Source organism: Melopsittacus undulatus, chromosome 3, assembly GCF_012275295.1.
Source record: "Melopsittacus undulatus isolate bMelUnd1 chromosome 3, bMelUnd1.mat.Z, whole genome shotgun sequence".
Classification (NCBI taxonomy): domain Eukaryota; kingdom Metazoa; phylum Chordata; class Aves; order Psittaciformes; family Psittaculidae; genus Melopsittacus; species Melopsittacus undulatus.
In genome coordinates this window covers 98,087,822-98,114,982 of record NC_047529.1, presented here as the reverse complement: position 1 = coordinate 98,114,982, position 27,161 = coordinate 98,087,822, and the positions used below count along the sequence as shown (strand labels likewise).

General features: G+C 36.9%; 1 protein-coding gene across 1 annotated transcript in view; it reads right to left on the bottom strand.

Moving 5' to 3' along the window:
• Positions 1-27,161, bottom strand: part of TTC27 (tetratricopeptide repeat domain 27) — a 117,130-nt gene that overhangs the window by 10,778 nt on the left and 79,191 nt on the right. The window contains exons 11-16 of the mRNA XM_005145350.3: positions 22,131-22,226; positions 19,874-19,996; positions 15,401-15,628; positions 10,173-10,271; positions 8,847-8,899; positions 3,769-3,934 (exon numbers count right to left, since the gene is read on the bottom strand). Of these exons, the coding sequence (XP_005145407.2) occupies positions 3,769-3,934; positions 8,847-8,899; positions 10,173-10,271; positions 15,401-15,628; positions 19,874-19,996; positions 22,131-22,226 (765 nt within the window). The remainder of the gene's footprint in view (positions 1-3,768; positions 3,935-8,846; positions 8,900-10,172; positions 10,272-15,400; positions 15,629-19,873; positions 19,997-22,130; positions 22,227-27,161) is intronic.

Genomic DNA, 27,161 nt, shown 5'->3' with positions numbered 1-27,161 from the left:
AACCAATCAGGTCTTCTATAAGGATTTGCTAGAAAAACACGAGCAAGTATTGATGTTTCCATTAGTATAGCATTGTAATAAGAAACACAGAAGAGGTATAAAAAGCAGCATTAAACTATGTTCTCTTTTGAAAAGGCACTAGAACTGGTTCTGTGGATTGTATGACGTCTCAATCAATTTCACAGTTTAACAAAATTGTTACTCAGGTCCAGAAAGTTAGTTCACATGAATATCATGTACAGTTGTGAAGAGTTTTAAAGACAATGGTATTTTGTTTGTTCATGAAAGAAAAAAAAAATAAATGTTTCCTCAGACAGTAGGATTTAGCAGCTGAAAAATTACCCATATTCCCACAGAGTTCAGGCTTGGTTTACACTTTCATCTTTATAATCTATCTCCTTTTTTGTAATTCATCATGTAAGCTTTAACACTACAACAGTTAAAATAAAACTAGTGTGAAGACCTGGATTAAAGGGTCCATTAAACAGTAATGAATCGTTAATGCTATTTTAGCTGTGCCTAGTTGTTAAATAAAGCTATTTCAAGCTGCAAGTGTATTATGCTGCTCATCCAAAAGTATTAGCAGCGTAACAAGAACTTTCCATTTAGCCAGTCATCTTAAGTGTTAAACTTTAATTTCTTTGTGAGATTTTAAACTGCCATACATACTAAACTAATACAGCAATGCTCTGCTGTCCAGGATCCCACACAAGCATTTTTTAAATGCCTCTTCTACTGAACTGGGCTCCATATGACCACTGTGCTGAGTTTGTGTTTAGCATGATATCACACAATCTGCTTTCCTCCTCCTCCTTCACTTCTGTGAGTAATATGTATTGACTAAAAACTCAGCAAAAGAAAACATGGGACAAAACTTCAGAAACAAATCAAATCAATTTTAAATGCTGTGATGTCTATCAGTTAATCCCATTCCACAACTGTTCTCCAAATAGCTATTTTCATATGAAAATTCAGTCGGCGAAAATATTTTTAGAAGCTTCACTAATACTAATCAAACGTGACAATGTTCAAGTAAGAAGAGGACCCTCAGACACCAGATCCAAAATGACATATCTGCAGTTTATGAGCTTTCCCTATGCTCCTCCCAAATTAAAGACAATTGTCATTACGAACCTTCTTAAAAGAAGAGCTCCATAAACTAGTAATTCCTTACCTCACTCCCCAAAATACCCTTGGAACATGCTCTTGAAGCCTTTTATTAGAAATAGTCTGGCAATACAGGCAACTAAAACAAGAATATTTCATGGAAAGGGTAACAAAATCTTTGCTAGATTCTCAAGTTCACAAAACTGCAGGGAAAAGTCATTTGTCCATACTTTTCATGTAATGTTTTTTGACAGCACAGGATAAAGATCTGCTTTCTGAAAGCCATGTAGCAAAACAGCTTTTCCATTCACAAAATAAGTTTATTGTTTACAAAACTGCAACTTTCCAAGTAAAAAACCATTGTTTGTCTCCAGCAGCATGCATGTGGTACAAAGTAGTATGAAATTTTTCAGGTATATTTATCAACTCACACTAATTTAGAGGTTAAAGTGATGATTACAACAGGTAGAGCTTTCTCCTTGGGTCCTTTTTAGTGACTGATCTACTAGCTGAAACCAGAGATAATTTAGCAAGCTTTCATTTTTTATTACATAAATCTGTATTAAAGGTTTTCAAGGTATAATAGGGTTCATTAACATTAAAAGAACATGGAAATTTGAAGAACCTTAAGAACCAGGAAGGAGGAAAAGAAAGAATGCTTATAACATTTATGGGGAGTACTAGAAAACTGAGGCTTTTGAAAGTATGTCCTTTGCTATAATATTGCATTGTTGCCTACTTATAAAGAGCCCTTCAGCTTTTCCTTGTTCAATTTTGCCTGCAGAATCTATATGTACATATCTTCAAGCCTCACGATATCCTGAACCTCTGCCACAAGGATGACATCATTAAATAACTAGAATAGTTTAGAGGCAAAGTCTCCCAAAGCGGCATTCTGTACTCAGAAGTCTGATACAAAAAGACAGCAATGGCCTACCGGAAATCACAGATGAAGATATGAATGCTTTACTGTTACTATAAGAAATTAGTGATTTATGAATATGACTTCATACTATGCTCAAATAAAATAAAACAAAATCTGATGTCCACACACAACCGTGGACATTTCAAATTATATATTAAATTGCACACTCTTACTTGATGCATTCAGTTTCACACGAGGTGTTTTGCAACAATGATTATGTTAAAAGTGGTAGGTGATTGGCTTTGTTTTCACAAGGAACTGTAACCAATGACTCAACTTGTTTCTTCCAGTTCTGTGCATATTTATTTTTCTGTATTTTTAAATACTGAACTTCTTTTTCACTACTATGGCATCTAGCTTAGTAGCCTATCAATTAAAATCTATGACAACTACAAATACTAGTGATAACTTCACTAGAGAAGACCATATTATGTTAGCATGGAAACAGAGGTGTATGCTTCCGCATATTCCATTATTTTATTTTGTTAAATACAATTGCACAAGAGGGTTATAGAGCATCTCTATTTAAAACAGACCAGATGGCAAAAGGGAGAGGCTCAGAAATTAATGGTGAGCTTTACAAACAATATCAGCAGAAACTTTTACTTTTATGTGGTTTTGTTTTTCTTTTGCTAAGGAAATACTCTTCCTTGTATGATTATCAATTAGAGCCTTTCTGAAGCTCTTTCATCAGACTCCGAATTTTTTCTTGGCTGATTAGTAAAATCCTTGTAATTGAGGAAATGGTATTAGAAGTTATGATGAAATCCATACAGCACTTTACATACCAGACGTCAAAGTTAAAATCAGGATAAAAAAAATGTAAGTTAGGATACATAGCATATATACACTTCCGCAAAAATTACAAAGTTGTATGAGAAGAGTTATATAACACTAATTATTAGTAAACCACACTAATAGGATTCTGTGCCATCTCAGAAAATGGACAAATACTATATCCCGTCAGTTGTCAATCTGACTAAAATAATGCAATAGACACACAGGACTGCTCAGTGCCACAACACCATAGCTGCCAAACATGCTAATCTCTACCATGTGTAAGACTATTTTCCTCAGAAATATTTCAGTGCAAAGACAATTTGAGACCTTTTAATGTTCAGCCATATCAAACTGAAAGGATTTTATTTATATAGAATGTTAATCCTGCGCATTGTTGGTTTTATAGTAGAATGAGTATTGTGCTCAAGTACAATTTCATTAAAAAGTAGTCTGAAAAAAGTTTTTAACATCCCTGCCCCCCATGAACAAATGAGACATTTCCACAACCATAATTATTTCATCTGTTCATTCAATCTAATGAAACTTAATCCACTTTCAAAGGCCCATTTGTGAAAATTTCAAATGCATGGGAAAATCTTACCTTTTTTAAACTAAATAATTTATATTATTGCTGATCCTAAGATATGCAGAAACACTATGGACAGATGGGCTTATGCATTATGTTTGATTTAAGATCTTAGATCTTAAGCCTCAAGGCTTATATTTGGCCTTCCACAAAGTCTGAGGCAAATCTGGATACAAAGGTTTTTCTTTTTGTCCATTTTTATTTTAAATACTTAGCCTTACGGTTCAGATCTCAAACACTTAAATGGGCTGCTTACACAAGTTCACTGGCATGCGCACTATGATTACTGATACCACTATCAGCAGAACTCTCTGTCTCACAAGAAAAATTGATGAACATATAGGATACCTTAACATGAAAATTTCCCCACCTGTGTATCCTTGTACTTTTCTCTTAAGTCCATGAGCCGGTGATAAGCTTTAATTGCTTCTGAGAACTCTCCAACATCTGTACTGGTGAGAAGATAGTTCTCCCATATTTGCCAGTGCTCATAGTTGCACTTGAGAGCTTCTTGAAGGGTTCGAAATGCTTTGATTCTAATCAATAATAAAAAAAGATTCTATATTAAAGACTAAATATAGAAGATTTCTAAACTATAATTACCTGCCATTGTATCAACTAAAAAGCTGCTTATTAAAAAAAGCAGATTTAAAACAGTGCCATGTAAAAGTTATTTATAATTTTCAATACTGTGAATTCATAGAATCATAGAATGGCCTAGGTTGAAGGGGACATTAAAGATCATCCAATTCCAACCCTCCTGCCATAGGTAGAGAGACCTTCCCCTAGATCAAGCTCAAAACCCCATCCAACCTGGCCTTGAACACTGCCAGGGATGGGGCTACCACTGGGCAACCTGTGCCAGTGTCTCACCACCCTCACAGTAAAGAACTTCTTCCTAATGTCTAACCTAAATCTACCTTCATTTAGCTAAAGGCCATTCCCTCTTGCCCTGTGGTACATGCCCTTGTCAAAAGCCCTTGTAAAAAGCCACAATTTCATATGTCAAAAAATAATTACAGTTGTGCCATCTATGTCAGTATTTGCTTTTCTGATTTTTTAACTGGAATGAGAAGCTTATTCATGCTGCAGTTGTAACACAGATTAAAAAAATCAATGAGTTTTCTGCAGATGCAGAATAATACTGACTAATACAATCACACAAAGGAAGGTTACTTAACAGCTTTTTGTGATTTATTTCAAACATTGGCATGTGGTGCACTCCCACTGCACAGAATCCCAGCAATTTCAACCTTTTTCTTTTCTTTTGCCAGCTGGACGCATTACTTTCAATCTGTTTCCTGATGTTGCACTGCTCAGTACAAACATGTCAGAGTGGCCCCAAACACTACTAGGGTTCTTCATCAAAGCTGATGTCCAGTGTATCATCTTACTGCAGCAGGAAGAAGGGTTGTAGAATAAAGGTGGCAGCATAATTCCTATAAACTCACTGTCAAGTCTGGAAGCATCTTTATTTTCCAACATGGATCCATTACAGGCAACTCTAGCATTCCCTTACTCAAGGAGAGAGGTAATGGAATTCTCTGGTAAGGAACATAAAACAGATTGGCCAAAACAAGAGGATGGGCTGAAAGCCGCTGACCTACAGTTTACAGAGGTATGAACTCCTATGCAACATGAAACCAAAGCTGCTGGAAAGGAGGCATAAAAGTAAGAAATCTTCATGCAATATGAAGCATGTGTTGCTAAGGTCTGGGTGCCTACTGCTTAAAGCTTTAAACATGCTGCCAGAAGTTTGAACAAATTGGAAACTGTAAAAACAGCTTTGCTAGAGAATCAGAATGATATGGTTCTTGGGACTTTAAGAGACTGAAGCTTACTCTCAGCTGGACAGTCTTGATATATAGAACAAACACAAAGAAATAAATTCCTTTAAATGAAAACCTGAAACAGAGTTTTCCCAAGCCAGTAAAAATCTTCTTTGGGGAGGTATTACAATAAGTCTCTTCTTAATAAAAATCATACAAAGATGGCTTGTTTTAAAATTTGCAGTTCACTTGCTCTATTGCTTAAGTTGCTAAAAGTGCTGTCTAAAGTAAGACAGCTCAAAGAAATTGTTGGTTGAGTTTCAAGAACAGGATCCAGAAGAGTGTAAATACTGGCATCAGGAGAAGGGAATATCTAACTAATGGATAAGGCCAGTAAAAGTTTGGAATGACTGGGTCAGGGAAAAATGTAAATAATTACCAATCTACGTATATAGTATTAGAAGAGTCACCAAATACATATGAAGAGACCTGACCAAAATTTTTGAAGAAAACCAGGTCATTTGGCATAGGAAGGATCTTTCCATGCTCACTCCCTGTTCTCTTCTGATACACATGATGCTGCCAAGTGAACATACTAACAGGTCTCTTCCACTGTTAAGTGTTAGACAGGGATTTCAAACCATGACTTTGATAGATTATATTAGAAAAGAACAGAGACTTGCTCCTTCCTCCGTGGATATTGCTACAATGGAAGCTGGGATCTGCCACAACTCTCTGACAGGCTCGAAGATGCTCTGGCTGACTGATATACCCCAATCACCTTGAGAAACCGTATCTGAAACTGCTCTTCAGCATCTGCAGGATTAGCCTGTATGATTTCCCCCATCTTCTCAAAAAAGTTAACAAGTTATAAGGAGGGCAGATGTCAATCAGATGGAACTCTGAAATGCAGACAAGACACCTGAGGGATGGAAATCATATTCTTCAAATCACTTGCTACACTAATAAAGTCCTTCAGGTTCTCAAAACAAACACCCTATGTATTTAATGAATCACATAATAATGGTTATCCTTAACCAGGGCAACAGTTAAACCATATTCTAAACAGGAAACAGCAGGCACTACCAGCGCATCACCCTAACTTGGAAACCAGGAATCTTTTATGCAAAGGATAGAGGGGCAGTCCCACTTTGTTCTGAGAAATATGAGATCCAGATCTCAAAGGCTTCCTGGCACCCAGAGAAGTTTTTCTGGTAAAATTTCATCACAATTAATTTTTCTGGAGGAAATTCAGAATACACAAAACCTGTGGAAACTTAAAAAAAACAAAACACCCCCAAAGAAAAAACAAGAAACATCCTTTTATTTGGATGTCAGCAAGGTGTTTCCATTTACTTTTCAAAAAGACTTAACATTCTATATTTATTGTATGAGAATCCAGTAAGCCTTAACCAAATGCACAATCCTTGCATGGGACTGATTTAAAAGCCTGGCTGAACTAAAGCCTGATTTTGATGAGAGAGGAAAAGAAATTAATTCAATTTAATTGCAAAAAGAAATTTAATTCAGAAGAAAAAAACAAAAGAAATTTAATTCAATCAAATACCTTATTTTTGTTTTCTTTTTTCAAATCTACCCCAATTTTATTTTGTCTTTTTCCTGGAAGTCTGGAAAAATAAGAATTTACACTTTCACCACCACTCAGCCTGCCCTCTGCAATAAGTTATACTGAAACGAACTACTATAGATACCCCTTGTTTTGAGGATGGTTTAAACTAAAAATCTTGGAGAAGATTCTCTTGGATGGCAAGCTAAGGCACATGAAAAACAACAAGGTGCTTGGTGACAGCCAGCGTGGCTTCACTAAGGGGAAATCCTGCCTGACCAATTTGGTGGGCTTCTATGATGGAGCTACAGAACTGATGGACAGGGGTAGAGCAGTTGATGTCATCTCCCTGGACTTGTGCAAAGCATTCGACACTGTCCCACATGACATCCTTGTCCCTAAATTGGAGAGACATCAATTTGATAGGTGGACTACTCAGTAGATAAAGAACTGGCTGGATGGCTGCACACAAAGAGCTGTGGTCAGTGGCTCAATGTCCAGCTGGAGATCAGTAATGAGTGGTGTCCCTCAGGGATCAGTGTTGGGACCAGTCTTGTTCAACATCTTTGTCAGTGACACAGACCGTGGGATTGAGTGCACCCGCAGCACATTTGTCGATGACACCAAGCTGTGTGGTTCGGTTGATACGCTAGAGGGAAGGAATGCCATCCAGAGGGACCTTGACACACTTGTGAGGTGGGCTGATGCCAACCTCATGAAGTTTAACCATGACAAGTGCAAGGTCCTACACCTGGGTTGGAGCAATCCCAGGCACAGCTACAGGTTGGGCAAGAAAGAAGTTCATGGTGGTCCTGCAGAGAAGGACTTGGGGGTGTTGGTCAATGAGAAAATGAACATGAGCCAGCTTCAGTGTGCACTCAGCCCAGGAAACCAACCGTATCCTGGGCTGCATCAAAAGGAGCATGACCAGCAGGTTTAAGGAGGTGATCCTGCCCCTCTACTCTGCTCTCGGGAGACCTCACTTGGAGTATTGTGTGCAGTTCTGGTGTCCTCAACATAGAAAGGACATGGAACTGTTGGAACAAGTCCAGAGGAGGGCCACAAGGATGATCAGGGGACTGGAGCACCTCCTGTATGAAGACAGGCTGAGAAAGTTGGGGCTGTTCAGCCTGAAGAAGGCTGTGTGGGGACTTCACAGCAGCCTTCCAGCATCTAAATGGGTCCTATAAGGACTCTTCATGAGGGACTGTAGTGACAGGATAGGGGGCAATGGGTTCAAACTTAAACACGGGAAGTTTAGATTGGATATAAGGAAGAAATTCTTTACTGTGAGGGTGGTGAGGTGCTGGAATGGGTTGCTCAAGGACATTGTGAATGCTCCATCCCTGGCAGTGTTCAAGGCCAGGCTAGACAAAGCGTTGGGTGACATGGTTTAGTGTGAGGTGTCCCTGCACATGACAGGGGGGGTTGGAACTAGATGATCTTAAGGTCCCTTCCAAGCCTAACTATTCTGTGATTTTATGATTCTATCTATAAGCAACTATACAAATAATCAAAGTAGTTGCTATTCCACAGCAAATACAGGCCACACTTGTCTATCTGCATGTAATACTGACTAAAGATTTCCTGTACGCATATTCCTCTCCCTCAGAATTCCTGTGGAAGAAAGGTCAGAAATATTTCCCCTTTACTGCTTTTGATACCACAACAAACAGGTCACAAGTTCTGTATGTATTTAGCATGTTAAATCACAAGAGTGTTTTCCCCTTAAATCTACTGAGATTAATGTACTATGAATTAACATAGGCCTGAATACATAAGTTTGCCTGAAACGGATGTATCTTTTTAACTTCATAGTCAAATTAGTTCCCAACCTGAATATTAATATTTTGCACTGGTTATTACATCATAAATTTTTTTAACAAGAAAAAGAAGTGTAGGATGAGATGTATTCTTCTAAAGCTTATGAAGCTCCAGTTCCTGTAAAATGAAATAGGTTATCAATGATCCAACCTGGGAATGAGAACTGAAGGGATAAGAATTAGAAAATATGAGATAATCACATTATAAGAATACAATCTCACATCATAAAAGGAAATCCCAATTACTTATTTTGTAAGCAATATCTTTAAATCCATTTGCAGTACTTACTTCTGTTTTAATCTGATATAAGCAGTTGATAAATTGTTCCAAGCCTCAGCATTCTGTAATGATAAAAGAAATACCAAAAAAAAAAGAAAAGTCACTAAGGCTTATTGATAATAATATGTAAATTAAATTACTGTGAAATATTTCACTAATCATACACATCAACGCATATTTTCTACAAGCAGTCAAAATATTACACTAAAATAGAAATTATATTAAAATAGAAATACATAAATATTACTGACTACAGCAGCGATCAGGTACATAAATACCAACTAACTGCCTTCTGGTTGGAATACACCAAGTCAGGTCTTGCCTTCGGTTTAAACTGTCAACAGGCACTCTCTTCAAGATCTAGCTGAGATGATTGGTGGGGTTTGTGCTCCCAGCAGCTCATCACTTCTCACTAGCTGAAAGCTACTTAACTGCACCACTCTTGATGGAAAAAATCATTTGAATATCCCTGAATTCATCTCAGGCAAAACTGGCAGGGTTAGTTCTAGCATGTTTATTAACTGTTGTAACTGAAAAGGATTACAGGATTACAGTCTTTCCTCTGGTAAAACCAGCAGAGGCATGTACAAAGATGATTCCTGCCCATTGCCTTCCACTGCTGTAAACTTGAAGCCGCAATAAAGAAAAAAAGAATACTCTGTCACCTTTCATTGTTCTCTCCTCAAAAGAAAAGAGTGAATACAGTTTCTATGAAGTAGGTGGCATGTGAGCAACATGCTGGTAGTCAGCATTTTTGAGAATAGTATTGATGTTTCATTCCTGCCAGGTAATTCTGATGACCATCCTGCTACCTCAGGCCACAGACACACTCAAATGGCAACATTGTACATGCTTGCCCCCTGCATCCTGAAAACCTGGCTAATACGCTCTGCTCTCCCTGTGACCTATGCAGTTAAAATTCACCTGACATACACAACCACTTATCTTTCTAATTATTTTTTTTTTCTTTCAGGAAAATTTGCTTACTTAGAGGACTAAGTATTTTAATTTAATTTTGTTTGTTTTATCTCTTTTCAGCACTCCTCACAGTCTATTCATTCCCTCTTCTCTTTTTAGCAATGTATGCAAGCATAAAGGAATTTCTGCTCAAACATATTTTAACATTCACATACATATACACTTGGATGAAGTTAACTATGGGGCAAGTATTTTTATGATGCCTCATGACAAAAATATATCCTCATGTACAAGTTTAATTTATTTGAAGGGCTAAGGTTTAAACAAGTTTTTCATTATTGCCTTGCTTGTTTATAATGAAAACATCCTTGTTGCTTTTAGATAAGCCATCTAAATCGTTTGTTGAAAAATACATACATCTGGTTCCAATGTCACACAGCGCTGAAATGCTTTGGCAGCACCTTCATAGCCTTCTAAAGCAATGTACGCACAGCCCAAGGAAAACCATACACCTAACTGGAGAAAAAAAAAGACAATTACAGATACACATACATATTTCTGCACACAAGAAATAATTTTGCCTGGATACTCCAACATACACTACTCTTGTAGACAAGAAGAACAAGATGGAAAGTCTATGGGGTAAGAATTAAATCAAGACCCTCATGAGATGCTACAATAAGGAGGCAAAAAGTATAAAGATTGTATACCAGAATACTTGACTAAAATGGAGAAGGTACCATGCTGGAGGATATTGGAAGGCTGTGAAAGTAGAAAACCCAGAAAATACAGGATGATTTCAATAATTTCACATAAGTTGGTAAATACCTTAATAAATTAAATTCCAAGGGTAAAATTTTTAGATTTGAAGACACTAGTCAGAAGACAGTACTTACACTTTGATCCCAACCAGTACGATTGATCAGATTCAAAATGTTACCGTACAAGACACTTTGTAACCCATCTAGATTTACTAGTGCTTCAAAAACAAAAGTAACTCATTTAATACAGAGGGTATGAAAAGTAAGAGCTACTCAAAAAACTAAAAGGGGCAGCTAAAAGAGTAAAGGTCTGCAGAAGACTTGACATATTTAAAGACAAGACACTCCAAGGCTTGGAGCAACTGCATATTGTCATTCAAAAAGGGTCTAAAAAGACTAAGCAATCATACAGTTAAAAACAAAATAAAGGAGATTATTAAGAATGAGAGAACATACTTGAAAAACTGGTGTGCTAGACAATTAAGAAAGCTCAAAAAGAACAAGTCTGATGGGTTAAATAAAAAACTCCAAACATACTGGCTGTATAAAAACGCCAAATGAAACCAAACCAAAAAAGGTTCATTGCCTTTGATCTACTATAGCAATGAAATTGTATTTTATCACCCCTCAGGTATGTGCAAAAAAAGCATGGGTTTTTTCTCCACACTGTAAGTACAGTGACTCTAATAATATATTTAGGATACTGTTTAAGAATGGACTTAAGCTATTTTTCTGTGGAATGAATGGCAAGAATTCCCTTTTTATTGGGGAAGGCATGGAACCTGCTTATCCCACTGGCTGATGTAACAACTGTTGTGAGTGAAGTGACTGACTGAAAGGTAGCGTAAGGAAAACTGCATCTGAAGTTCAAAAAGACTTTTGTCAAGGCCTGTGAAATTAGGTTAAAGTTCTTTTTTGGAAACCAAGAAAAGTGCACTGGCAAGAGGTTCAGATGGTGCTACTGATTGGAAAAACACATGAAAATGAGCTGTGAATTTTTATCCTTTTCAAAACTGAAAACAGTGACCAGCAAAGGAAGATAATTTAGGCTTGTACTCTGTTAAAACTTGAAATCAGGACTTTCTAGGCAAATCTTTAATAGATCTAAATGATTTTGAAATGCATTAAGAAAGTCTAAGCAATTCTCTCATATTAGTGAGAATATCGTTCCAGAGTAACCTAATTCAGTATAGCTGAACACTTAAAAAGAATACATGACAAATATATTCCTCCCCCTACCACCCCCCCCCATGAGTAAACTGTTAGGTAAAACACTCTTGGGGGTACAGTAGAGTTAGTTTAGAAAGAATATGTACCCTGTAGAAGAAAGTGAGTGTCTGGAGTTAGTAGTTACAATAACATTTTAAGAGACTAGTTGAGTGCAGTCCTAGCTGAGTACCTATTTGATTACACTTGTTTTTGGTGTCATTTTTCTTTCTTTTAATTCAAGTTATTTTGAACAAAACACGCTGACAGAATGCACTATGGTTTTAAGGAAGTACAGACCCTTTAATCATAATTTACAGTGACAGACTCTAGCTAAAACTGTTGCTTAAGTTACTTTTAGTACTACAAGATAAGAATTGTTGAGAATAAGGGTCTCATCGCACTGTCCAGAACTTTAAATTCCAGATGTAGTTGATGGCAAGCTACTTCTAAAGTGTGACTCTTGTCCCAAATTGGAGAAAAGAACACTTGCCTTCCTTCACAGCCAAGAAAATTAGCCTGAGAAGTTATGAGATAAATCATCTAGCATAAAAGAGGATTATGCTTTTCTTCCAGACTGTGACATAGTGGAGAACAGTGTGCACACAAAATAGGTGCTATGAACACTCTGTTTTCTGGAAAATTTAAATATAAAGAGAGGAGATTTAGAGAACTATACACTGTTCAGCACATGAATGAACAAACCTGTACTACAATAAGCCATAAACTGTTATGCAGACTTTCACCACTGGAGAACAGACTGCAGGATACCTTTTGATACCTGAAATTGTCTCAGTCCAGCCTCACAAGATGCTTGCAGAGAAAGTGCAAAAAAAGTGCATCAATTTGATAGGTGGACCACTCGGTGGATAAAGAACTGGCTGGATGGCTGCATGCAAAGAGTTGTGGTCAACGACTCAATGTCTAGCTGGGGATCAGTAACAAGTGGTGTCCCTCAGGGATCGGTGTTTGGATGGGTCCCATTCAACATCTTTGTCAGTGACATGGACAGTGGGATTGAGTGTGCCCACAGCAACTTTGCCGATGACACCAAGCTGTGTGGTTTGGTTGATACGCTGGAGGGAAGGAATGCCATCCAGAGGGACCTTGACACACCTGTGAGGTGGGCTGATGCCAACCTCATGAAGTTTAACCATGACAAGTGCAAGGTCTTACACCTGGGTCGGGGCAATCCCAGGCACAGCTACAGGTTGGGCAGAGAAGAGATTCAGAGCAGTCCTGCAGAGAAGAACTTGGGGGTGTTGGTCAATGAGAAAATGAACATGAGCCGGCTGCAGTGTGCGCTTGCAGCCCAGAAAGCCAACCGTATCCTGGGCTGCATCAAGAGGAGCGTGACCAGCAGGTCGAAGGAGGCAATCCTGCCCCTCTACTCTGCTCTTGTGAGACCTCACTAGGAGTATTGTGTGCAGTTCTGGTGTCCTCGACATAAAAAGGACATGGAACTGCTGGAACAAGTCCAGAGGAGGGCCACGAGGATGATGAGGGGACTGGAGCACCTCCCATATGAAGACAGGCTGAGAAAGTTGGGGCTGTTCAGGCTGGAGAAGAGAAGGCTGCATGGAGACCTCATAGCAGCCTTTCAGTATCTGAAGGGGGCCAATAGGGATGCTGGGGAGGGACTATTTATTAGGGACTGCAGAGATAGGACAAGGGGTAATAGGTTAAAACTTAAACAGGGAAAGTTTAGATTGGATATAAAGAGGAAGTTTTTTACTGTCAGGGTTGTGAGGCACTGGAACAGGTTGCTCAAGGATGTTGTGAATGCTCCATCCCTGGCAGTGTTCAAGGCCAGGCTGGACAAAGCCTTGGGTGATACAGTTTAGTGTGAGGTGTCCCTGCACATGACAGGCAGGTTGGAACTAGATGATCTTAAGGTCCATTCCAACCCAACCTGTTCTATGATTCTAACACAGACAGACTTTAGAACACATTGTTATGTCAATTCACACTGCCCATTTGCTTAATCTATTTGAAAGAATCCATATGAATTCTAAACAGAGCTTTCTGAGCACCAAGAGGAAGAAATGGTCACTTTCCTATATGGACTGGCCTATTCTTCTTGCATTGCCTTTTCTTGCATATTTGAAGCTTTCTTTGGATAGGACGTAAAATAAAAAAGCATCTCAGTAGCATATTTCTACATTTTGAGCCCTGTAGGCAAACTTCTGCAGCCCTTTATTATATAGGAGTCCTCCTGGTTTTAATATGGTTCTAATCTAAGATATATATATTTTGCTAGCATTTCCTGAGTAAGTAAGAAACCTGAAAAACAAGGGAAGCATTTTTGTTCATTTTTGCTTTCCATTCTAACAATGTTTATAAGTTACCTGGAGTTTACTTGAATAAAAACAGGACTCTGATACACTGGAATAAAATACCTCATTGAAATGCAAAGAAAACACTTCATGATAAACAATTTGAAATGCTGGAAGACTTGAAATGTTTTCTAAAGCTGAAGTCCTTCCTTTGGAAGTGTTCTTTGGAGGGCAAGAAGGAGGAATATTCTAATTTTGCATGGAACTGGAAATGAGTATGGAGAGCACAATTTATACACATAAACAAAACTTTTAAATTCTCAAGACCTTTCACAGGGTGGATTTTCCTCGGATGGGACATAGTAGCTGATAAACTGGAAGAGACTGCAAAAACTGTTTGCAGAACAGCTTACAAAGGATCTATCAAAATTACCAGTTTAATCAAGAGAACCCAGTTTTGACTGTGGTTTCAGTTTTGATACATTAATGTAAAAAAAGCCACTGTCATCACCTCCAGTATGAAGACAGGCTGAGAAAGTTGGAGCTGTTCAGCCTGGAGAAGAGAAGGCTGCATGGAGACCTCAGAGCAGCCTTCCAGTATCTGAAGTGGGACTATAGGGATGCAGGGAATGGATTATTCATTAGGGACTGTAGTGATAGAACAAGGGGTAATAGGTTAAAACTTAAACAGGGGAAGTTTAGATTGGATATAAGGAGGAAATTCTTTCCTGTAAGGGTGGTGAGGCACTGGAATGGGTTGCCCAGGGAGGTTGTGAATGCTTCATCCCTGGCAGTCCTCAAGGCCAGGCTGGATGAAGCCTTGGGTGATATGGTTTAGCGGGAGGTGTCCCTGCCCATAGCAGGCAGGTTGGAACTAGATGATCTTGAGGTCCTTTCCAATCCTAACTATTCTATGACTCTATGATCACAAGTATAACACAATGTTTCTCAGTGACTCCAGAGCAGGACAGATCAGAACATCTGAAAAAAATTTCTGTGAAAAACAGAGATCAGAGTTTGTAACTCAAATGAAACAGACAAGGCAAAAAATCTGTACAGCATTCTTATATCCTTATCCAATATTCTTATATTTGCTTAACATTTGTGCATGATTTATTTGATGGTAATTATTAATTTTCAATGGCTTGATCTTTTTGAAATAGAAGAGCTGTACAGGCAAAGACCTGGCTGCATGCAAGGACGTGAAAGCAACAGGATGTCTTAATTTCATGATGTTACCATTTTTAGCCAGGCTTCAAAGTAGATGGTGAAAAGTTTGCTAAGAATAGTAATAAGCTGTTACCTTGACTATAGTGCACAGAACTGCCTTTTTAAAAGTGTGTCCTCATTCAAAACTGAACACACCAACTAAACCAAAGCCATATGTGTATCATTTCCTAACCTGCATAGGGTTGATCTGCACTGAACGTTCAAAGCACTCCACACATTCTCTGAATTCCCTGTTGCGGAGGTGGAGGAGGCCTTTGGAGCGCTGGGCGCGGGCGCTGCGGTGCCTGGAGAGCTCCCAGGCCTTGTCATAATACTGATGGTCTTTAAGTACATCACCAAGCAAACAATATAACCCTGGTGTTTCCTTTTTCTCTAACTCCCGCCTGAGTATTTCTTCTGCCTGTTAAAGAACAAAGAGAAATCAACACATAATGGGACGATTTATTTTCAGTTAATCACCTACCTGAATGAATACCACTTTAGCACCTTGCAATCACCAGCTGAAGCCTAAGGGGTAGGGTCAGTAAGGAAATTGTATCTTCATCCAACACAGCAAAGAAAGTCTAGCGAGAATCTAGTTCCAAACTGTTTTTTAAAATAGCTCATTTCAACATCAACATGACTTTTGGTTTAACACACTAAGGGAAATATACCCATTAAAATTTGCTCCTCATTTTATATCTTAGGTGTGTATTCTGCCCCAAAGGCAAGTATCAGTCCTGGACATCAAAATTACACCTACTTCATAGCAATGCAGAATCAACACCACTAACATATGTGCAATCCTAATAGTTTATTATCTGTGAGTTTTATATATTTTAGTAAGTATTCTTGCAATGACTGTCGCTCCTTTTTCTCTAATCACTCTTTTCTGAAAACAATGATCTTCATTGTGTCTGAAGACACATCCACTTTCATGCTGTTGGTTTTGGAAATGCTACTCTTTTACATAAGATGCAGAAGTTATAAATTTATCTAAATGTTTGAAAAAAAATATATTCAGAAGATACACCGTGTTACAGAAAAGAAGATACAAATTGTGTCTCCCAGACATCTCTCATGGGTTGTAATCAACTTTCAAAAGCTTTTTATCTCAGGGCACTGCCTAGCTCTAGCAATAAAATTATTGTTTCTCTTTTAAACAAGAGATAATCTGCTTTCTATGACTTTTTGAAAAGATAAATACACTGCACAGATGATCTGTTTTTCAGGCCAAACTCTAACTCAGTCCCCTGCTGCAAAAATGCAACATCCAGAATTCAGTTCAGTATCATTTTTCTATTGGAAAAGGTACGTTTGAACCCTCTACACCAAGAAAGATCCAACACAGCCTGCCACAGAATCAAAGCTTGATAGTGTAATACTAGTGAGTCTTCCATCACAGCTAGTTTATCTAAAAGGAAAGCTAAGTTCATATCTGCATTTAAATTATTACTGCTTTTCTTGTTTCTGTAAGAAATGTTTTCTTTGCCCTTCAAATGATGTCTAGAAGCAGTCTCTTACTCCTCGTCTTCCAATCAGTAAAATTAATTGATCCTGTTGGTAAAACATCTTTAGAAGAACTACTTTGTTTTACTTGGTTCTGAAATATTTAGTGCACATCTTTTTAACACGTTCTTATTTTATTTTTTAAAATAAAGTAACAGCAAAGTGCACAAATGTGTGGAAGGGATGCACTGTCTAGATTTCTAAACGGATCTTAAGCTAGCAAAATAGAATCCCATTAAGAAAAAAATGACTGGCTGAATACTAGGAAAATTACTTAATGGCAAGTGTTTTTAAATGCCTATGGAACAGTTCTCCAAAGAAAGCCAAAGAAAACATTACTTAAAATTTAGAATTAATCTTGTCAAAGCACTAAAAAACCTCACCTAACAAGACAAACTGCACATGCAGAGGGTTTGTTTAACAGGCAGTTTACTTCCCTTTCTCTGCCTCCATGAACTGCTGTGACATATTAATAATAGATCTTTAAGATAATTTTTTTCTAGATCAGAGAGGACTGTGTGCTTTAATGTGTGCAGGAGCCACGTTAGGCACCAAAAGGTAATGTTTCCCCTTTAGATAAAAAGATCGAAATGCTGCTGTGTAAATAGCAGCTATGAGGTGAAAAGTGCACTGCACGCTGCTTCTTTGGCTCTTCCTCTGTAGGGCACTCTCAAGCTCACATTCCCACGTTGTGGCAGTGCCTAATACTAATCACACACTAAACTAGAAAGCTAACTATACAATAATTGTATTTCACATTTAAGAGCATAAACTCATCATGCTCTGTGGTCTAAGCTTACAAGACTTCATTGCCAACATAAATATTTCAGCACACAGATAAAAAAGAAGGGCACAAGCTGATAAGAACCGTGGTCCTTAAAAAAAAAACCCAAATTTTAACAACAAAAAATATCATCAAGAACAGTTTCCACAAAGGTCATGCAATACATGTAAAATGAAATATAACCACTAGAGGCTTATTATTACCTGTTAAACAGATAGTGATCAATCAGCATGCTTTATAATTAAAAATGATATCTAAATTATATAAGTTTTGATAAGAAAATTATCAATCACATTTATCTAAAAATAATAATAAAAAAGAAAAAAAAACATGACAAAACACAACCCCAAACTGTGTAACTCTTGCAGACTGAAATGGATGTAATTAGAACAACAATACTTTTCATAGAACGGTCTGTGCCAGAATGGATGGAGTTCAATACTCAGTTCAAAAGTCAGATGTCTGAAAGTGAAGATTTAGGCTGTTGTCTTGTTTTCTGGACTACTGTGGTATGGGAATTAAACAGGCAGCACTTTACAAGTATCCCCAGTCAGTTAAGAGGGCTCTTTTAAATAAAAGGTGGTGCTTGTTCATTACTCACTACAGACTTGACCTTGATCTATCCATTTACTCCTCTTTCTCAATTTTGTAGGTACATATGAGTCCTTACCTGCCTTCTTTGCTTGTGAGGGTATGTAGTGGAAATCAATCAAGCTCTTGAGTGAGCTTATGCACTCATCAGTGTAGTACTACTTGACTCTTCCTCTAGGAAGCATTTCCTCAACTTAAAGACAAGTTTTTGAGCTCTTACAAGAGAGTACAGAGCCATTATCTAGTAAAAGATCCACCACAAAAAGTTTGCTAAATGTCAGTGACAACTTACTATGCAAAATTTGTACTGCTACATAGCTGTGTTGTAACTGAGTGAATCGTGTATTTCCTAAGTGCATAATGTGGAGCCTTATTTACATGCTCTGTTTCTCTGTCAGTGCATAATTGAAAAGTAGGAGGCAGGAACATACTGTGATGTGTATGTACTCAAACATATTGATATTGGTGATATCTGGCTGTTTTATTAGATTCTTCAGTATTTAAATCCAGGTTTTATATATAAAAGCATTTGTGAGTGAAAAACTTGCAGAATTTTATTTAACAGAATTTGTTCTTTTGGGCAGATATGCTAAGGTCTTCAATGACATGAACACCTACTGAACAACATATCACTGTAGTAGATTCTCACGTGCTTCTAAAACAATATCATGTTTAAAAGCATAAAAACATTTTTGATAAATACAAACAGTTCATGATCTGAAAGCTTTCTGGTAAGGAGCACAGTCACTCCCTTTGGTGTACAGCTACATGTTTCTAATTTTCTGACTTTTTTTGGTCTGAAGCTAGCTTTTTTGTCCAGCACTACTGTCACTTAGTACTTAGCATTTTCTATTTTTCAAAGCACAGCACAAATCCTCATTCTGAAAGCATTTCTAAGCAGTTTCCTGTGTCAGATATCCTGTCCTATTCTCCAAGTGCCATTTTCATAACTCCCTAAGGGCAGTTTGTGAATGTAACAAGGACAGAATGCATTTCCAGGAAATGGAAAATACTGACCTCTACTTCTACACTCTAACAAAAAGACTGGGATATTAGCATACTACCCTACAGCATGCATAATGTGACATAAAATTCGCCAGAAAGACATATTTGTCAGTTTATGACCAAAATCTATGCATTGGTGCATGATAATTATAAAAAACACGTAAGTATAAGAATTTCTGCCTTTTTTCAGTTAGCAAAAGTTACAACTCTCTATTCTACAAGCTTAAATCAGTTTAATCATAGTATTTGTGCATATGGCATCATAAAGGCACATTAGTGTATTCATATAACAGAGAGAAAGAAAAGGGAAGGGAAAAAACCCAAAACCCCACTATATTTTTGTCTGAAAATGAGTATTTTTGAATGCTATATAAATTATGAAAGCAATACTCGATAGTTTAAGTTCCTGTTAGAGTCCTTCTGTGTGAGCGACTGTACCAGACAGAGAACAAAAGAGCCTTCAAGAAATGCCCACATTACACCTTGCTGCATTAGTTTTCCTTCAATATTTTCAAGAACCACTACCACAGCCTTCTTGTTTCTTATTTACCAATTTCTACATCATGAGGTCATTACCCCAAATATTTATTATTTTTTATTGGCATTCACAGGTTATGATAGACTGACATGTCATGTGCCCATTTTTTCTAAACGGGCTTTCCTCATGATATCCCTGTAGAAGTGAAAGTCTTTTCTGAATGGACAACTGAAGCCAGACAGTCCTTCGTAATCCAGACCCTATTTCAAGGCAAGCTGTAAAAAGAATATTTTCCTTACCTTTCCATGCTGTCCTGCTCTTTCATAGCAGATTACTGCATCTTTCCACATTTCCAGCTTCTCAAATATCTGTAAGGCAGAGCTGATGCATCCCAGCTCAAAGAGTAAGCTTGCAAGCTGGCGCTGGAAAGATACGAAATTCCAGGTAACTCAAAAAATACTGTAAATACTTTTTACAGTTTTTAAAAGATGTTAGAGGCATTTCTGACATCATCAAGTACCAGAGAACATGGACTTATTCTCTTGAAACTTCAAGCTGAAAGCCTCAAACAATGTAAATACTTCAAAAAAGCCCAAATAAGCCATCAGTAAAACAGTAAGTGTTTTGATTTTACTTTTGTTCATGTCAGTACATTGATTACTTTTAACTACTTTATGATGTAATGCAAAAAATGGAAGCAGACATAGCCAGGATGAACTGACAGAGCTGAACTCCCACCCCTTAAACAAGCCACATGACTCATGTGCTGGAGAGCACCTACAGCAGGAGGTTGTGAATGCTGAGTGTGGGAAACAGAGGCTGAAGGAGGGCATTAAAGCCTCTTCTAAAAATACTGTGCCATAGCAATCTACACCTGTGAAAAAACACATATAGAGAGAAAAGCTGTAATAGGACTTTGTCAGCTACTTGTGAGAAATCACAGTCCCACGGTCCTGCTGCCAAAAGGTGCTACTTTTCAGTCAAATCAGTGTTGTATTTGAGTTCAGGTTCAAATTCCTAGTTGAGTTTTCATCACAGATATGGCAGTCTCTTTGATATTTAACATTCTACTATTATTTCAGTCTGCTTATAAAAATAAATGAGTAATCTTTTTAATTTTAAAATAAACAAGGCATGTTTTCATGACTTTGAAAAGCTGTCTTTGGTCTTCTGTTTGTTTTTTAAAGGGAGATTAAAATCCCATACAGGTTTCATTTTTGAAGAAAGGATAACTTATTTACTATGTGTGACAAATATACAGGTCGGTTTGCACAAACAAATTAGAGCATTCTGTATAATGACACCTAATTATGCTATGAGATCCCATAGAGTGAACCTCTGCAATGTTTTTGGTGACCCTGAATGGATTCCCTGAAGTTCTCTGCAGATGTCATGGACCTCTCTTCATAGGCTTAGATTCCATATCTCTACAAATCCAAGGAACAGACTGGTAGTCAGGAAAATTAAGAACTTCCTCAGGTCTTTGACAAAAATACAGAAAGAACTCTGAAAATCTCTAATGAAGAAATTATTTGTTGTCTTGATAGTAATTGCTTAGGAAAAAAACTACATTTTCCAGTATCAGGAACTAAACCTCATGCATGTTTATTAAATTTACTCAGAGTCACACTTGGTAAAATTTATATAGGCAACAACTCTTGATTACTAGAAGACTGCAGTCATCTTCCAGTGGAAGATTAAAAATCCCTATTTTAGTATTTCTATCTTTGGCTTGGAAAAGAGGCTTGGATTGAAAAGTGCTACTCTGACTAGGGGAAATGGAAATCGCATTTACTAAGTACCTGTTGAAAGACGGTGTGGAATAATTTGAGAATGCTAGGAGAAGATATGATTAGTTAAAGCAAAATGCACTGAGGTTAGAAATCAAAAAGGAAAAAAACACCATTAAAAGTAATCAACATGAACACCTTTGGAGGCACAACATCACAAGACAAGACTCTAACATGTAGATTTCTGTTTTAGAAAGAGATTATTGTCAAGATAAACAGTATAGTTTTGGGAAAAAAACCCAAACCACATCGATACTAGTAAAAAGGGGAATGTATTGAAAAGAAAAACTTTCTCCACTTGAGGAGTACTTTTGTGTACTTTTGCCTCTTAATTCGGCTACTTTGACCATGATCACTTCCCAAAATCAACCCAAGGTAAGTGGGCATCCCAAAGATGAGAAAGATGCAAATAATAGTAGCATAAGTTAAACAGTAATAAATAGAGAGTTTCAAGATTATTTTTGCGGGAAATGTTGGAAGCTTGCAAGTTTTGATCCATTTTTTATTGGAGGAAAAAGCAGAACAAAGAATTGCACTACAAGCAATTACTTCTGTGCATGACAGAAAAAGATAAATGAATGCAAAGTGCTGTGGAACTTGATCTCTTGCCAGAAAAACCTGGTGTGTTGTTAGGTTATGTCTTTATTTCTACAGTGTTTCAACTCAAGATCTTATCACATTCTCTTAACTTTGGAGTCATGCAGTATCAAAAATAAAAAGGACCACAGTCTTTTAAAGTAAAGCTTGAAATGGGATTGCTTCACACCTGTATGGCCCAATGTGGAGGCACCTGACAGCAGTAGAAAATCTTCATGCGTTCAGATACTGATGTATTCACATCTTCAAACTGATCTGCAAGCGCCTGGTAAATGCAAAGTATATTCTGATTTAGTATTTTCTCAAGACTTAATGAACCTGAAAAAAGTAAAATTCAAAGCATTCAGGATTTTAAGTAACCTTGACATACCGGAGAAATTATACTAAAGATACACTAAACACCAGTAAGCTTACACTTTAGTGTTTTTATTACCTCATGTAAGAAAATCTAATAAAAATGTATGTTACAACTTTATTATGCATAATAATAAAAAGCTTTGAAAATATTAAAATTTCAAAGTACATGTAACAGTAAAAAGAATCAAATTTACAATCCCCAAACAATACTTGCAACGTAACACTGTGTCAAATATTAAAATGACCTTGCCTACTGCATTTCAATCCTTTAGCTAGCTTTTCCATAAGACAGTATTGGTGTGTGTTAGACATGAAAATTCTTATTAAAAAGAGAAAGACAAACGCATTATAGTGGACCATGCTTTCGGAAACACAGCTCTAATATAGAATTATTGCGACTTGAAGTACAATTCAATTCAGGGGCCTTGTTTTTCTTTTGGTGGAGCCTTGGATTGTTAAAGTGTTTACTTCTAAAGCTCTTTGAAAAAGAATGGTAACTTTCACATAGCAAAAGTGCACCAACTTCAGCAGTAACTTTTTCTCTGAAAATCCACAATGAAGTTATTACCTCAAAATTCAATAGCAAGAAGGATAAAATATTAAAGGTAGCTACGGTCAGAAAGTTGGTTCAAAATTTAAAGATTAGGGAGAACCCTCTTCAAATGCCAGTAATCACTAAGCTAGCAAATTTAAATCCAGAGATATAAATAAGGGAATATTATATTATTTGCTTTTACATGATTCACCTACCCAGGTCTCACACATAACTCAGTTAAAGATTTATACAAGGAGCTAGACAGGTTTCTCAGCATGGAAAATGAATGCAAAGACTCCCAGATAAAAGAAAAAATTGGACAAGCTCACTTCTTTCTCTCTTTCTCTAAATCCAAAAGCTGGCTAGCCAACCTGTATCAATAATGGAAATAATCAGTCATGTGATTTAAATGGTTAAGCATCTTGTAACTGCTAGGGATGTTACTGGGATTTATTAGGTGGCTATGTTTAATAAGGGAAAAAAAATCACAACACACAGCAATAATATAATCTTTAAATCAATGCCTAACTTCCTAATTGATACTAATATTTAAAATATTCAATCTTATTCTTATTCTCTTTCTTAAAATCATCTCCAGAGACCTGTTCCTAGAGTTTGCCCAGAAACCTATCCCAAGAAAATTTATAGCAAGTAAAGGGACAGACTAATAAAATCATATTCCTTTACACAGTTCCAAGCAATCCAAAAGGAGTCAGATTCAAATAAAATCTTTCAGGTAATATTATTTAATTACAGATTTTACTATACTAGGAACCATATTAACAAATCATATTTTGCAATTTCAATTCTGTTGAAATGTTCTCATGTTATGCAGAAGCACATTTTTCTATATTCTGTTGCAACAAAAATTAAACTGAAAAATTCTCCAGTTCCTTGTGTAATCATTTTACAAGACCAGACAAAGTAGTAAACTGCAGTTGGAAAAATTAAAAAAAAAAAAAAAGAAAAAAAAAATCGCCCAAAGCCAGAAAACCCTAAAAACATCCTGCAGATTTTTTTTTTTTTGTTGAGGACAACAGGGAGATGAAAGGCAGAAAATATTTTAAGTCAATCAATACATTTTGCTCCTGGTTCAGCTGTTTTAAAAAATTCTCTCTATTGTTCCAAAAGAAAAACTGTATTTCAAAAACAAGTTTTCCAAAGCATAATATTTTAGTGGAAAATCTGTGGCAGTATCTTTTCTACACCTCCTAAGCAGAAAAGCCTAATGAAAGTGACATGTTGCAGGAGAATATGACTATTAGGAAATAAAATTCTCCCCCTTCCCAAAACACTGTATTCTGAGTTCCAAAAAAGCCTGCAGATTTACATAGAACATATGAATATTTCACATTCCCTAAAAAAGAGTAAATGTTAATAAACTTTAGACAATACTAAAATCCATGGTTTATGCACTCTTCTGTATGTTGAAAAAATAAGCTGATAACTGTGCCTACTAGTGAAGTATACAAAATAAATTGCTAAAAATTGCTGAATTCTATGTTTCTGAATTACACTGGAAGAAATAACATTTGGGTTGTATAATGGCAAGAAAATAAGAATCCTAGCCCTACTACACAGCTAATACCTAATCACAGAACAATAAATCATTAAAGTGAACAAGGAAACACTGCCAAACAAGCATTCTTTTTCATTCATAATCTTCAACATAAATGCCATGTAAAAAAACCTTCTCTGTAAATACAGAATATTTGCAACATGGTGGAAAGATTTTGGTGTCTTGGTTTAACTCAAGCCTCAAATTTCTGTCTTGGAAGTTTTAAAACAGAAATACAGCAGAAATCAACTAAAAGTCACAACTCTATATGACTTCTTCCATATGTAAATTTAAAAACATTAAGCTTAACAGATCACACCACTGCCACCTTACACACACATTCCCCAAGGCTAGAGCTGCCATGGATAATGACTTCTTCAAAAAACACAGTACTGAGGGATTCATTAATCCCCCCTGGAAATGGCAAAAGCACAGATGGTTTTGATGGAATTTTATATCATGAACAATGACTACATTATTGCCACATGAAAGTGGGAGAACACAGCTCTAGGAACTACAACTCTTTCTTCCCACCTCATACTCAAATCTCTGGTACAAGATTAAGTAGTGCAGTTGGTAGCCTGTGCTTGGTATTTGTATACCGTGTTAATCTGAAATGATCACAGAGTTTTTACCACTTTACTAATCAACCTCAGTCTAATCATTCTATTAATCAAACTCAGACGGTTATATCCATGACTTGAGTGCACGAAGTTTGTAAACAATTTTTTCCACCTTGGATGACATTTCCATATATTCATTTCCATTGCACATCCTTGCTTCACTTCTATATTCAACACATGTGTAACATCACTATGGTCTTGATAATAAGTATCAGCTTTGATTTTGAGCCTGCCTGAATTTAAACCTCTTTCTCATGTCCACATTTTTAACTGTCCTTTTCTTCAATGGCTGACAAGAGTTAGAGCTTTTGCTTTTTAGCTAGACCCTATCTCTGTACTCGATCTCTGGAAATACTGTCACATCCTTATGTTTTTTTGCCATAGATGTCATTTTCATTACGACATAATGCTATTTGTTTTCTCAACCAGCTCATAATACAGCTTTTAAATTTGTTATTCATCTAACAGGTCTGAAGTATCATCCCTTTGTTAAAATATAATCACCAACTACTTTTTGCGTTGAGGTAAATAAATGGCAGACCTTCCCATCCTTCTTTCTATTCTCACCCTCTTTATTCTGTATGGAATGGTTTACTTACTTTCTCAGAAAAATGTCCCTTACTATGTAAAGATGTAACTATATATTTCCTAAGCCAAGATTATTGAGGGGAAATAAACGATCAACCAACCAACAGAACAAACGAAAAACCAAACCAAACCTAACTTCTGAAAAGAGCAAGATACTCATTACTTGTAAAAAACCCTTAACTTATTGAAAAAAGCATCCCACTTTTGTTTGTGTAGCAACTATTTTATTCATCTCTCCCCTCAGTAACACTGAAGATAGGCCTGTCCATATATAAAACTTAACATCGATGACCCCACTAAAACATCTTCAAAACAGTCTTGATCCATAGGCAGCATTTTATCCATGGTATTTCATCTCACTTTTTCCAGGCCTTTCATATCAGTAATTTACAGTGTAACTGGACTGTTTTTCCTTTTACCTATCTTTTCCAACAACAGCATTCCCAGTTTTAGTGTTCCAGTCACAACAGCTGCCCAGTACTTTTCATCTGCACAAAATCTTGTTTCACAGACTGCATCAACAATCACAGATTGTTTATTTTAATGGCCTGTCTTGTCCCACTGTTGACAAGGCATCCAGCTGTTTCCCACTGACCAAACCCTATCAAAAATATTAGGTTTTACTATTTTAGTACCTGATTACTTGCTGTGCTCTTATCAGTATCACCATTTCTACTCTTCTTAGCATCTTCCTTTGATTTATCCTGGTACACTTGACATTCCTGTTTATGATTTTGTAGGCAGGAAGATTAGACAAGTTTTTTGTAGTCTTCTCCTGCTTCTCAAGTTTAGAGATCTTGTCAGTTTGCCAGACTCAATCCACAGTTAATCCCTCTGGGACTCCAGTGATGACCATTCACCCACGAGTCCTTTCTACACAAATGCTCTCAACGGCCGTTAACCACAAGGCCCTGAACAAGATGCTGAGTGTGGCATTTTTTGCCCTCCTGCTCTAATAATTCTAAGATGTCTCACTTACTACAGATGTTCACCATATTTAATATGGGTTTAGCTTGATTTATGCGAAAGGAAACTGATCCTGTCATATGTTACACTTCGCCTTTATCGCCATGGTACCTAACTGGTACCATAATCCTAGGAAAACGTAAGAGGATGAATGGAAAAGTACCCTTCAGTCTTTTCTAACACAAACTCCAGACACACAACATTTTCTTGACATTCTTGTAATTCTCAGGTCCTTTCTCTTCAATTTCTCCAAAGTCTGAAGACTCCTGAAAATCCCACACATCAGCCTGACCTCTTCACACTCCGCCTAGCTACCTATTTCCGTTTTCCTTATCCTTTCTCTGTTTCTGTCCATTACCTCTGTATGTTTTATAATCAGCAAGTTGATGTCACAACTCTACTGCTCTTGTAGTCTAGCTGCCCCCTTAGCTCTGTGCTTCTTCCAATAATTCTCCTACTGGCCATGTGCTCTGCGGGTAGGTTTATTTAGCAAAAATCAACAAATATTCAGCAAACTGTGCAGCCTTGTTAATATTTTCCTTCTTCATATGATAAAAAAGCCAAGCTTCAGCA